The 14,455-nt window shown below is 42.8% G+C and overlaps 2 protein-coding genes across 2 annotated transcripts in view; one reads left to right on the top strand and one right to left on the bottom strand.

The window, feature by feature from the left end:
- CSUI_005956 (p46) overlaps positions 1–2,640 on the top strand; it is a 13,762-nt gene extending 11,122 nt beyond the window's left edge. Inside the window, exons 11-13 of the mRNA XM_068066121.1 lie at positions 650–724; positions 1,366–1,413; positions 1,886–2,640. Of these exons, the coding sequence (XP_067921893.1) occupies positions 650–724; positions 1,366–1,413; positions 1,886–1,978 (216 nt within the window). The 3' untranslated portion in view covers positions 1,979–2,640. The remainder of the gene's footprint in view (positions 1–649; positions 725–1,365; positions 1,414–1,885) is intronic.
- Positions 2,641–3,065: 425 nt separating this feature from the next.
- On the bottom strand, positions 3,066–14,216 carry CSUI_005955 (ubiquitin carboxyl-terminal family 1 protein). Its single transcript, XM_068066120.1, has 10 exons — positions 13,056–14,216; positions 11,721–11,872; positions 10,487–10,640; positions 9,504–9,583; positions 8,905–9,000; positions 8,166–8,307; positions 7,201–7,272; positions 6,846–6,910; positions 4,187–5,956; positions 3,066–3,196 (listed from the first exon to the last, which is right to left on the bottom strand). Exons 1-9 carry the CDS (start codon positions 13,419–13,421, stop codon positions 5,773–5,775), a joined length of 1,311 nt encoding a protein of 436 aa, XP_067921892.1. The 5' UTR covers positions 13,422–14,216; the 3' UTR covers positions 3,066–3,196; positions 4,187–5,772.
- Positions 14,217–14,455: the final 239 nt, after the last annotated feature.

Raw genomic sequence — 14,455 nt, 5'->3', positions numbered from 1 at the left:
ATCTATCTATCTATCTATAGCTTCTTTCAGGTCCTCGTCTAGCTGTGAGCTCGTCTGCCTCTCTATCTGCGGAGGATTTCCTCCTTCAACTGCACGAAGAGTGCAAAACACAGAAGAACGAGAGGAAGGAACTACGTTTTAGCCTCTGTCTATCCATCCGTCTGTCTAACCATATATTTATGTATATATATATATATGGATATTGGAGTATATTTGCACGACATAGCTATAGATATATCTCCAGGCATAGGCAACAGCAGCCCTATTTATATACGAATGACAGATTCTCAAGATGGTTGCCGTTTCTCCTCCTAAATCGTTAGAACGCAGCCATATGAAGAGCCGAAGAAAGGAGGTATATAAGTACCCCTCAAAAGATACAGAAAGAAGAGACCCCCGACGTTTCTCTCTTCGTTATTGTCTTTCTTTAATGTTTCGTGAAGTTCAGCAGGTGATACAGTTGAAAGAAAGCGAGAAAACAAGAAAGAGAAAGATCTTAGGAGAGGGGAACATGAGGACAGAAAAGCTTCAGTATGATAGTGGCGTCTCCGAAGCTGCTCGGTCTTGTGGTGTATATACACTCAGTACACATGAGAGACGAGAGTGGATGTGTTTTGATTGGTGTGACGGTACTTTTGTTTCATTTCAGTTCTCTCATGGTGGACATGTAGCACCGGTGAATGATCTCTCATGGAATGGAGAAGGCATAGCCTCCCTTGATAAAGTAAGGAATCACCACGATTTCGACAGATGCCAAGAATTGAGTGAGAAATGACAGAGTCTTCTTGTTCTTCTTCTCTTTGCTGCGGCGGGAAAAAAGCGAGAATCTGAGCTCGATCTTCAATAGACTGTTCGAATTCTATCCGACACCATAACAAGGGTTGTAGAAGACGTCTTTGCTTTCATGTGGACCCACAGAAGACGCCTCGGAGTATACGAACGTCATATATACATGCAGATATGTATATATATATATATACATATATTCATATACACACATATTCATCCGTGTGTACATACACATACACACTCACACCTACATACATATTCATACATTGTATGGTAGCTTAAAGGGGATTGATTGGTTAGGGGAAGGAAGGGAGTGAGTATGTCTTCGACCTGAACTGTAAGAGATGACGCCTACGGATAGAGGCCATCGCACATCGGAGTGGGAAATCGTCCTCTGTGCCTGGAGTCTTACGGGATACCTCGAACGTGTCAGTGATGGGATCAATGCTTGAAGGCAAGGGAAGTAAAAGCCGTTCGACCTGCTTGGTTACCTAGACTTGGTCTGTCTGTCAGTCATACGATCATCAAAGGAAACATAGTAGAACACAACCGACCATTCTTTCTTTCTTTCTTTAGGTGATTGCTTCGGTAGGAGAAGACAACCGTCTACAAATCTGGCAGCTCGTAAGCACACGAGACGGATCGACGGACGCGTGATGCCCTCTGAAGCCTCGCTCTCACGAGAGAAGAAGAATGTACATATGATAGACAGTTTGGTACCAGCCCATAAAAGCGAATCTTCCCCGTCAAGCTCAGTTCTATATCGGTGTAGATAGTTGTGGAGAGAAAAAATCTAATCTGTGCAATAGAGAATGTAATCAGTCAGTGCGGAGATAGAGAGGGGAGAGGGAAAGAGATGAAATTTGTCTTCGCATCTTTGCATATAGTACCTTTCATCGATATTTATGTCTAAAGATAGTTCCTTTCTCTGTACATACACACGTGTACACATATCAATATATATTGTCCTTGATAAGAGTCTGGAGACTGCATGCATGCAACAATAATTGCATGTGTAAGTTTTCCTTTGGAGGTGAAACCACAGGTGGCGTGTTTCACTGTGAATGTGTTTTTCCTTTCCTTCTTTGTGCAACAGAAGAGAGGCGTTTTCTGTGACGACGATGAAGAAGAAGAGACGACACCGACGATCCATGAGAATGAGAATGAAAACGATGAGGATCTTGAATGACAAGGACAAAAAGAAAGACAGGAGGTCGTACGGAGGAGACACGAAAGAATGACATAAAGGAGCAAGAGAGAAAGACAAAAGCGAAAGAAAGAAGAGAAAGAAGGAAAGGAGAGCGGTTGTGTTTCTCTCTGCTTAGGCGAAAAGAGTGAACGAGTGAATTCTTTCGTCTTTTTTCACTTCGCTTACATCTTTGAGGGAAGAGAGAGCTACAAGAAAGGATCGACATGATCAGCATGAATGCATGCAGTCATTCATGACAGAGGGTTTTAGGCGATCTCCCGGCGAGTTAATAGAAGAGACTTCTTTCCTTCTCTTATTTCCTGTAGAAGAAAGTTTGAAGTTTGATATTCAAGAAGAATGCACACATGTTTACTCCTTCATTCACTCCTACTGCAATCTCTCGCTTTTTGAGCCAGTTCAAGATAGATGACTTTCTTTCTCGTCTGATCTCGATTCTTCTTCGTACTCTTGTTGTTATCGACTTGTTCCTTTTTAAATCTTTTTAAGCAAGTGAAAGTGCGGAAACATGAATGTGGACATCCGAAAAAAAAGAGAAAAGACACCGAACGAGCGATTGTGTGAATGAATGCATGCATGAGAAGCACTTGTGTCTTCTCCTCCCTTCTCTATCTCTACGGTCTTCGTGTCTTAACAAGAAGCTCATTCTCCAAGAGCTTAAAAAGTTGAAGAGGAAGAAGAAGCGAGCTATCATCAGAAGTATTATGACACAGTTCAGCTCTTCAGTACGTATACTGAAATAGACAGATAGAGATAGCTGCGTCAAGAAGTCTGGCTAGGTATCCGTAGTCTCTCTCGATGTGTCGTCGTATGAAGCCAGTACTCAAAAATGTGCTCGCAGCTAGTCATTGCACATCGGCCTTTGCCCAGTCGACATCTGCGGACTAGTAATCAGAGAGCAGAAGCATGCTTGTGAATGAACGAAAGTGGTGGAGAAAGGAGCTACCCGACAGGGAGGATAGCAAGCAGGATGAATGCGTTCTACGTGAGACTGCAAACAACAGAAAACAGGAAGAAGATTCAAAAATTGTCAGTTCTTAACGGATTTAGCCGTTAAAGTTGATACAGAGGAGCAATCTATTGTGCGGGTGTGCTGTAACCTGTGACTGATGGAGAGATGGGAGTCGCCGTCTTCGCTGAACGAAGTCTGTTCCTCCACCTCCTGTCCCTACACAAAGCAAGTTCTTCTTGCTACTTTCTCTAAAGAAATGAAGATAAAGGGAAGGAAAATAATAGGAAGAACACCACATTAGTCTCTTTCTTTTTCTCTTTCCAGCATTCCTTCTCAAACTGATGTTTGTCACGCTCACAGGAGATTCATTTGTGATGAAGACCACAGGGCAGCCGCCACTACGAGTCTCTCACATAGAGCGAAAGAATCCTGAGCTTCTTTTCACCCGTCACTGTTGCTTGAGGCTATAGAAGACAAGCGCAAACCTTGTAACATCTCACGTTCTTCTTTCCTGTACACTCTTCACTCCACCATCCATCCCGTTCCTTCTATAAGGTTTTTGAAGTTGGCACTTTGAAAGAAAAGAACAAAGAAGCCACATTTTCCATTTCCAGTTGAATTCCGCAGAGTTCCTGAAAGAATAGTGGAAGTCTTCCTCCCACCAGCCTTTCTTTCGTTCTTCGATCACGGGGGACCCAAAGAGACAAGACACCCGCTCTCCACTTCGAGAGGGAACTTGTTTCATGCGTCTGTAGCTCTATCTATCTCTACATATCTATCATCTATCTATCTTTTCATGCATGTCAGTCGTGATAAGTTTCTTTCTCCTAGCACATCCCGCATTATCAAGTTGAACCTCATGTCGACAACTTTCTCTCACACCTTTAAAGAAAGAAAACATAATTGCTAACAGCCATGACAGAACAGAAGTTCCAGAGACTTCACCTAATCCTTGCGATCTCAAACAGGAAGTTCCGATGCTAGTCTTTCTCTCTCTGTCTCTTCACCGTAGTGAGCGTGACGCTTAAGAATGTCTGATGGACCTCCTAAGCACGTCTCCCCAACGTTAACTCTATCAATCTTTTTGAGTCGACAAAACACCCCGAAAAGTTGAATGATCCCCCCTCCTCTTTAACCTACTACAACTCTGAAATACTTGCACCATAGGGGTGAAGAAGATCTTCAATACCATGCATCCATCCATCCCCCTCTGTCTCTGTCTCGTTAGTCTCACTTACAATACGGCTGTGTAGTGAACTTGGAACTTCGCGGCTTCACCAACACGCCTGATCTCCTTTTTACTGCCCTATCATGAGGATGATCAAGCAAGGCAGCTCATAATAGAAATAGAGACTGCAGAGATTTCTCTCACTCCTTTCGCCTTCCTTTTTTCCCTGCATTCCCACACTCAATTTTGAGAAAGCTCCAGAGAGACGGACACATCCATGAATTCCCCCTACAGTGTACATACATACAGCCTTCTATTACCCACGCTATCTAGTCTTACCCGGACCTTGATTGCTCTCTCTGCTTGCAAACTTCCCCCCCAAGAATCATGACTACACTTCATGTTTCCTCTCAAGTTCTATAGAAACATGAAGAAAAGGAAGTGTCGAAGTATCTATCAGGCAGCTACGCAGCGCCGTCAGAAGAAGAAGAAGTAACTATTCTCTGAAATAGTGATAGGGGTTGGCCTCTCGCCACAAGAAAAGTTAGTTTTTTACTCAGTTGGAAGAGAGACTTGGATGACAACAAATCGTTCGTTTTTCTTCCTCTTCTTTCACAAATCTTGAGAGATGGATGATAGAATAAGAACAGGCTTGCCGTCTCAGATGTATGCATGTCGACAAGACTGCGAGATAAAGAAGAAAGAAGATACGTACATAAGAAAGAAAGATCCTTCTTTTTTCTCCATCTTCACTTTGACGAATGTATTCTTTCTTACACTTCTATACACTTCTCTTCAGCTATGAAGTGCTCGCACTCGACTGTCTCCAAAAAGACAGAGAGAACATTCGTATCACATCGCCCATTCCTTAGCTCTTCTTACTGTTTCATGTAAGTCGCTACGGCCTCTACCTGCCTACTCCTACCTAGAGGGCAGACCCTCAAGACAATCGAAGTTTATCGATGAGTTCAGAGAAAGAAAAGAAAGAAAGAAACAATTTCGAAAGGGAACGGTGAGAAAAACAACAGAAAGACGAATAGGAAGTCTTTCTTTTCTTCATAGAGAAACTTCTTTTGCCACCCCTCTCCTTCCATGCTCTCAAAATCCTCTCTCATTCAACTGCATGCAGTTGCTCTTCTTCTTTCGGTGCCAATCCTGGCATCCCTGCAGATCTATGCGTGGAGGTTGGCAGGTAGATAACTAGATAGATAGATACACAGGGTTAGATAGATAGAGAGAAGTATAGAAAGATAAAGGATGTATAGACAGACTGAAGAGGGATGAACCCCCTTCATATCATGACGCCAAGTCTCTCTCCATATTCTTCCATGGGTCTATTCTTTTTTATCTTCCTCCTTCTCTTCTCCTGCATCTTCATAAACGTTCAGATAGAACACGAGGTACTTTGAAAAAGAAACAAAGAGACAGAGATAAAACAGACGTGGAACCCATACACAGACCCCATAGTGAGAAAGACACGGCACATACGTACATAGGTCCATGTGTAAGTAGGTGTAGAGTTTAGGGCCTTCATAGGTTGATTCTTCAAAAATGAACCGAATACATGTATATATACATGTACATACACTTGCATTTTTGAGAGATAGATATAGACAGATAGATATACATATGGAGCGAGGCGATGAGAGCTGTTCCTCAGGGATTCTGTCCATTGTTGGTGCTCGATGTTTTCTTTTCATCTGAGGTAGAAGAAGAGGTCTTGATCTTTTTCTTCGAATCTGCATGCTGCTGTGTGTGCTGTCTACCTTGATCGCCTCCCCGCGCCCGCGACTGAGCATTCATAGCGGCGGGAACTAATTCACCTCGACGAGCCATATGTCTGTAGACAAAAGTAGACACAGAAGAAGCCAGTCAGCCAATGTGTCTATTCTAGACACAACCACCATGGGTCCACACACGTGACTGAAGCGTCGAGACAGGATCATAACTGCTCACTTGAAAAACTCAGAAGGACAGGAGGAGAAGAAGAAGAGAGCAACTTGGGTGGTCTCTTCAGTAGAAATGCATGGGACAGAGAGGCCGGGCATGTACGGAGAGAATGATGACAATCTCGAACATGATCGTGGAGAGAAACGAGAGAGAGAGAAGACGCGAAAAATAGCCATACTTGGCGACGGTAAGACGAGAGTATGAGAGAGGGAGAGAGAAATGCATTAAGGCCATTTTCTCTTCTATAACCCGATCAGATCACGATCTCTTCTCTAAATAAAGATAAGAAGAAGAAAGAAGACCGAGACAGGAGAAAAGCCATGACACTGATCACCGACGTGAATACACCCGATTGATAGAGATAGATATTTTGACTATAGAGAGACAGAAAGATTGAAGATGGGCAGACAGATCAAACACACATTGGCATACAGGGAGACACCGTTGGCTAGTTCGATAGATTTTCAGATATAAATAATCTCCCCGCCCTGAATTGTCTACGGCTATCCCAGCCCATGTACCGAGGAATGCTTTATACTTTCACCAGGCACCCCTACACACGTAGTCGAGTAAATAAGACGTGGAACTGAACTATACAAGAGAGCGAGAAAAAAGATCCCGAACTAAGAAGAAGAGACGTAATTGATTTCTCTATTCACCTGTCTGTTTACCGATGTTTAATCTCTCTGTTTATCTACCTATCTTTATTTGCTGTATGAAAGACGTTTCTCATAATAAGAGACGGGTCTAGGTACCTTTTCTTCTCTCTTTCTACTTACTTGAGAACACAGAGAAGAAACGGGACAAAGTCATGTCGTCTTCGTACATTCTCCTTTCTCCATCGCTGAGAAAGATCAAGTCAGCAAAGAAGAAGAAGAAAAGACACATCCACACACCATGCTCTTCGCTTCTCTCTTTTTTATAGCTTAGTTATGAAAGGGTTTCCTTAGCCTCAAAGTCTCTTGCCCTTCTTCAAAGAGCTGTTTCTTTGAGCCTTATATCAACCAGCTTAACATGATCTTTCGCGTATCTTTCTCCGCAACTACTGCTATTACGTCATAAGCCCTATATATATAGGAGAGAGGAAAGGAAGGAAGGCTGATTTGTCTGTAGTCAGGGTGTATGTACACCTACACGTCGTTTGTCATTCTCGGTTTCCTCTTGCTCTTGTAAGATCTTCTTTTGCTCTTCGGCTTGCTCAATCAGCTGAAAACAGAAGAGAGCACAAGAAAAAGAACACATACATTCTTCTTCTTCTTAAGACGTTATAGCGAAGAAGAGTTAATCACGAGAGATATACCCACAGGGGAAGAAGCTCTTCTTGACCCTCGGCGACAACCGATCTCCAAAAAGGCGAGGACGGACGTATGTTCGCCCGGCGAACTTTGCAAGTAAGGCTAGAGAAAGCGGGGCAAGACAAGTCACAGACCCACTTTCTCTCTCTCTGTACCTAGGTACATAAATATATCAATACGTAAGTATATATATAGTATGTACATACATATGTATTTGAATAAACATAACTGTGAGGAAAACATCGACATCTTTCTGTCTCTATGAGTCTGCATGCAAGGAATCTTATCATCCTCTTGAGGTGGATCAATCCTCTCTAAACGTTCGCACGTCGCTGCACCAAAAATATATACATATGTCGCACATATACATATAAATCCACATAGGAAGAGCGCGGATACCTGCATGGGGGGAGGGCCTTATATGTGTCCAGCTAACTCTGACTCGATTGTATGTATCGATTGTCAACCAGGTACAACGAAATGAGGAGGCAGATATCGATACTAAAGGAAGCACTCCTACCGCTCGTCTGTTTCTCTGATACCACAACAAAAAAGATGAACATAAGGAAAAATGCGTTTTTCTGCTAAATGAGCCAACCGAGCCAACTGGGTACATAACTGGTAGGGTAGACATCTCTATAGATCTCTCTCTGTATGAAGACAAGGCCAATAGACAGACACGGGCTCTTTCCGCAGCACCACTGAAGAGAGAGATACGAAGTCAGCAAGAATGTGAGTGTGTAGGCTCATCGGAGAAGAAGTAGTAGAAAAGAAAAAAGAAGAAAGCCAACTGTATCTCCATACCTTCTTAATCTCAGGGACGTCATCAGGAAGGTCTTCTATAGTTGGGATATCTGCTGGAGCGTTATCTTCATCGACTTCATCCTGAAGTTCGATGTCTAGACCCATGCTTATCATCTTTATATTAGCTCGCTGAATAAGGACTCTACAAAAATCGTAGAAGATGGACAGAGAAACCAAGAACCTCTCAGTCAAGATACGACGATCAACATCATCTCTTTGAAGCGACTCAAAGTATGTATATCTACCTCTCTATCTTTGATGATCTTCACTTGTCTACATAGAACTATGCATCATCTATACACTCGTCTAGAGGTGGTATGTATGAATAGATATGTATATGTCTTTGTGTATGTACACCCCACGATTAAGATGAAGATGAGAGAGAGACACAACCCACACCACCTACCCGCCCCCCCTCTTCCCCCTGAAACTCACTGAAATGGTGCCTCCCCATAGGAAAATGCGCTACACAGATAGCTCCTACGTAGCCAACATATAGACTACCTCTTCCTATATGCTCCACGTCTATCATTCCTAAGTTAGACCTTCACATCAACGCCAGACAGAAGATGACCAAGCCGTAAAAGGGCAGTTGCTGCTTTTCATCTATGATGAAGGAAAGAAAAAGAAAAGAGAGACATTTCCTTGAACCAAGGAAAGAACCATAAAAATAACAAGAACCGCATCCTCATCATCACCCTCAGAGCTTCCCCCCTTTCTTCTTTATCACCTTTCATACCTTTGTCTGTAGATCTCTTCTTTAAGCTTTGAGAGATTATCTTCTACAACAGCCATGAGATTGAATCGAAGCTCTCCACTTGCTGCCTTCTGGATTCTACCATCGACATCATCAGCAGAGAAAGAAAGAAAAGAAAGGAAAACTGAAACTTCTTCTTCTACTGTGACTATCACGACGACTCCTGTCTCCATCACTGTGTGGAATGGACGTATACAGGCTGCCCTAGTGAAAGAAGAAAATGCCGATCCTCATCGCTGACTGAAGCATGCTGCCCCATGATGGGTCGCAGCCGTACAAATCTAAAAGTAAACTTACATATATATATATAGATGTGTATATATACATATACATGTAGAATACGTTAAGCCATGAAGATGTGTGATGGCGTCAATCAATACCTCTATATGGGTGCACCTCGATCTATTGTATTTATCTATATATCTATCCATATGTATATCTATCTATATGTGACACACTCATATCGAATGGTCAAGAATGACCGCGATTGTATATGGTGAGTATGACAGGGTATAAAGTGTAAGACAGAAAAAAGAAAGAAAGAGATGAAGAAGGAGAGAGAGAGAGATATGCAGACTTACTTGGAGATGCGATGTTGAATTTGTTTCCTTACGACCTCCATCCAGTCATCTGCCCCGCACTCTCCTAGACACTTGGGTCCCTATACACCGCAGACAAGAAAGGAACCGTCACTCATACACCAGGAGACCCTAATGAGGATCTTAAAATGATACAAACACACTCTCCCTCTACATATCTATAGATGGATGTACACATATATTTATATGCGAGGAGGATCTCAAATAATCTACACACACATGCACTCCCTCTATGTACACAGACATATATATATATATATATATATGCAGGTGATGTATATACATACATATATATATATATATGTATATATATATATATATATGAATATACATCACCTGCAAGAACAATAGGGTAACAGAAGACCATATATGACAGGAGTCATATAGATAGGTAGATAGACGGGTGTGTGGAGGTGCTAGTCGTTGTTACTCAGGAGAGCCTAAGCCTGAGTGTGGATGTCTCTATGTATGTAAAGACAGACTCTCGAGAGAAAGAAGCAAGATAGGAAAAGAAAGCTTCCTCTTGGTAGCACAGTGTACGCGATGGACTTGCTGTCTCTCGTTCGCGGGGGTGTCTGTGCACCTAGCGCTAGCTCGATGGTTATTTACTCCTGACCATTCTACTGTCTGCACTGTATGGTAAAACATATCTATGTCTTATCATACAGCGTAAGAGTGAAGAAAAAGGGACCTAAAGTCACAACCTATGAAGTATGGACGCTTAGCTGACACTTGTTTAGATAAATGTATAGACATGAACGTATCTCGTAAGTCAACTAGAGAGAGAGGCGACATAGAACAGACTTTCTTTGATCTGTGAATAGCATCACATCGAAGGGACATCCACTCCCTGTCTCTCCCCTCTGTTTGAATGCATGAAAGAGCAACAAGAAAGAAGAATGACCTACTATCTATTTGTCTATCTAAATCTGTCTCTCCATCTATTTGTCGTCGTTTAGACATACAGTTTGTAAGCCATCCATTTCGTAGGCTTTTCCATTGAAGTAAAGATAAGAAATGAAGTGGAAAGCATCTTCTTTCTCTTTCTCGTCATCGTCATCCGCCCAATCGAAGGGACTTGTAGTTCGAAAAGAGTTATGTGCGCTGCGAATTAACTCCCTACGCAACCAAGAAAGACAAGGAGAGAAAGAAAGAGAAAGAGATAAGGAAGGAAAAAAACACGAAGAAAGACGACGAGGAGGAAAGACATCAAGTGAGATAGAAGCTACAATGAGACCAACTTCGGAAGAACTCTCTCACTCTTTTCATCTTCTCCGTCTTCCCATGCTATACTTCCCTCATCAGAGTTTTCTCCTGTAGACCGCATGAACTTTCCGTATTTATTTATTTTGTGTTCTCCCACCTCACAGCGCTGGAAAGAGGCCCGTATGTCTGGAGGGAAGACGACGAGGAAATTCCGCGTAGATATCTTTCTTTGTGTGACCTTTGTGACTGTGAAATTTGCTAGAATGTCTGTACACCACCCGAATCTCTTCATCTGATGGGCGTCTGTACAGTGCGGTTCTCCCATGTAGAAAGAGAGAAGAAGAAGTCTGTAGGAGTACATGCATCATGTCTCACCACATAGTTTAGGGAATACAAGCGATCTGAGAGGGGACGTACTACTGTAATAGAAACCACGAAGATGAAGAGAGCTGAGAATCTTGAAAGGAAGATAAGAATAGAAGGGATACACATCCGGATAGTGGTCTTCTACCAAAAAGGAGAAGAAAAATCTCCACCCTCTTGCGACTATTGAAGTGAACGCATGCAATGAAAATCCTTATCTGATACTACCTTCATATTGCCTGAGGATCCTTTACGCCACACGCCTCCCACGCCCCTTTCGTTTAGACAGACAGCAGCTAGACCAAAGAGTCCTATCTTTGTCAGCCGTCTTTTCTACGACCATCGACTGTGAAGGCTCAATCAACACATCGGAGCTAAACACGAAGATCGATATGCCCACACAATCCACACCACCCGAGATACACGCATCATCCCCGCCAACAGCCTCACTCCTTTCTCTTCTCCCTTTATCTCCCCTCTTTCTCATGGATGCGTATCTGTCTGTATAGATATAGACAGATAGACTAAAGGCAGACACGTCGATAGAGAGATAAGAGATACATAGACTACAGAGAGATAGATAGGAAGATAGATAGATAGATAGATAGAGATGTGATGAAAAAGACCTACGAATCGCCAATAGCTTCACCACGCATGTATGGATCTGGGAGATCTTTCGTGAAGTCCGCGAGAGCAGTGAGAGTTGGCCCGATTGAAATTTCATCTTTCTTATTCAGAAGAACTGAGAGAATGGCTTGGGTCGCACAGGCATTCTCAATCACCTACAAAGAGACGAAGAAGAACAAGAAGAATAGTAGACATCGCCACGGTCCGCTTCATTGTAGATGACTAGCTCCTGCCTTTCTCTCTCTGTGTGGTTGGATGAAAAGGTTAGAAAGAGAGAAAAAGGGGGGAGACCACAACGGGAGAGAGACGGAAAGACTAGAAGGAGAAAGAAAAGAAGGCTGAGGGTTTGAAGTCAAGACATCTCTGACCTTTAGATATGTCGATAGCTTTCTACACGAGGCAGCGTAACCGTGATAGTGAAAATGATAAAGATGCTGAACAGAATATACATGTTTATCGTGCATAGCCATCTTTATGATGTACATACACTCGAATGGAAAAGCTATCGATACACATCTAGTACGTGTGTATTTTATGATCCATGACGCCCGCAAGAGCATGAGAGGATAAGATTTCTTCACTCCTATGTTATGTTAGAAGGAAAGAGTGGACCACCAGGTAGGGAAGGAGATTTGTGTGTTGATGAATCGCCGCTCAAGTGCTGTCTCTTCATTCCTTTCCTGCGAGGAGACAACTGCAAGTGACAAGTGTAGCATTCGATGTAGACAAGAAGACCTCCACCTTTGCACTCTAGCAGTGGCTTTGCTTCTCAAGTTTCGATGCCTGGGCTGAAGGTGTCTGTCTTTGGAGAAGGAAGACGATTGATAGGGAGAGAGAGAAAAGAGATGGAATGAGGTTGTGGAATGAAAGGTAGAGAGAGATAGAAACAGAGAGATAAGAGAAACAACCAATGAGGGAGAGAGACAGGAAGATCGAGCGAGACAGGAGGAAGAGAAGAGGCATGATGGAGTTGACGGGAAGTTTGAAAAGGGAGCTCTAAAGATTGAATGAGAAGATCCTTCGCTCATAACGATTGGGGTATAGCATACATAGCCATACATGACAAGGATGAAGTGAGATAGATAGATAGATACAAAGGTAGACGAGTGGACAGATTGATAGATGAAAGAGAGGTAGATGAATAGATAGAAAACACAACGGTAAAGAAAACTCGACAGGCTAAAGAGAGACAGACAGATAGAAGGCGATTTGATCGTAGAAGTGCGTTTGTCCGTCCCCCTCCATCTCCCAGTATACAGACATTCCATTACATGTAACCCTGCCTATACATCGATATCCGCCTATCTTCCCATTAACAACGAGACTCTCTTGACCCACCTGTTTAGCAAAGAAAAGATCAGGAGGACCCTCTAGAATGCCATTACTATCATCTTGCATAAGAACATCTGCTTCAAGTGTATCCTTATCATGAGAAGGTCCCCCTCCTTCACTTGAATCTCCCTGATGAGCAGAATCCTTCGTCCAGTTGAAAAGGAAGATAAAACCATAAAGCTTTTGATTTCGATGCTTTAACTGTTGAAAGCTTTCCTCATCGACTCCCAGAATCTCTTCAAACTCAATGTCCTTCACTCCTATCTTCTCAACAAGCTCTGTAAATACACCTGGGTCACTCTCAATCAAACACCATCGACTCGAGCCATCTCGATGATGCTGTCCTTCTCTCTCCCCTTTGCCTTTTGCCATGATGATAAGAGAGATCGATCAAGATATCTTGCGAAGAAGAAAGAAAGAGAGGTAGACCCACAGAGAAAGAAAACAACACACGTCTGATTCGTTGAGCTAGGAAGAGTCAGATTAGGGAGACGAGGAGCCCGGATGACAACGACGATCAAGTCTATAGAGTCTAGGCCTAAAGACAGCTAGAGATGATAGAGCTTTGACGAAGAGAGAGATAGGGCTGTGAAGAAATAGAGCTTAAAGAGAGGGGGAAAACATGAAGAAGAATAACAAGAAGGTAAAAGCTTAACAAGGATTTCTGAAGCATATGAAAATATCCATCCTTTTCTACATCTTTAGGCAGTAGCCCTGCGATTGAGATGGAGAGAAGATGAAACAGCTCTGATGAGTCAAACAGGACAGAGTGGACTAGAGTCTTTTTGTTGGGTGGCAAGGAGAGAAACTTTCTTGGACAGAGAGAAATACATGAAATGTGAGCTCTGAAAAAACAAACAAGAAACTCTACGACGCTGCGAAGAAGACTAGTGCAGTAGTGATCAATAGAGAATAGACTTGATGTGGTGAAGAGAAAAGTGAATAAGAACAGAGAGGAGGTAAGCAAGAGAAGCGTTGGGTGTACGAGTCAATTCCAGATGACGCGAGGCAGGCCAGTTGTTGTTTTGCTTTGTGTCTTTGAAGGCTTTCAAATGAGAAAACTCTTTAAGTATCTAAGAGACACATGAAAGACCCAACGGCCATCTCTTTGTTTCGAGAGAGGAGGACGAAAAACAAAGATGCGAAGGAGAAGCATTTGCTTTTCGTCGAAAAAAAGAAAGAAGAAGAAAAGAAGAGAAGGTCGTCGTCAGCAACAAAAGGAGAGGGAGAGAGAGGGTTTACATGCAAGACCTAGACGATGATATCGTAAAGAAGGTGAAGACAGCAGCAGCAGCAGGAGCTGCTGCTGCGACAACAATGTGTACTAGACTAGAATCATAAGGTAAGGTAGGGTAAGCAGCAAAAAGAAACGAAGAATGAGGAGGGGACGGGACAGTTGAAAGAAT

Source organism: Cystoisospora suis (assembly GCF_002600585.1).
Source record: "Cystoisospora suis strain Wien I chromosome Unknown contig_2965, whole genome shotgun sequence".
Classification (NCBI taxonomy): domain Eukaryota; phylum Apicomplexa; class Conoidasida; order Eucoccidiorida; family Sarcocystidae; genus Cystoisospora; species Cystoisospora suis.
The sequence above is the reverse complement of the archived record's forward strand: the minus strand, read 5'-3'. Positions and strand labels throughout refer to the sequence as shown.

What these genes read in the sequence shown, in the direction of transcription:
- CSUI_005955 (XM_068066120.1), bottom strand. Translation starts at nt 13,421, where the DNA reads ATGGCAAAAGGCAAAGGGGAGAGAGAAGGACAGCATCATCGAGATGGC. An exon ending in ATTCAACATCGCATCTCCAA is followed by an intron (nt 9,001 to 9,503) that starts GTAAGTCTGCAT and finishes TGTCGATGGTAG; the next exon opens with AATCCAGAAGGCAGCAAGTG. An exon ending in GAAGAGATCTACAGACAAAG is followed by an intron (nt 8,308 to 8,904) that starts GTATGAAAGGTG and finishes CGATTTTTGTAG; the next exon opens with AGTCCTTATTCAGCGAGCTA.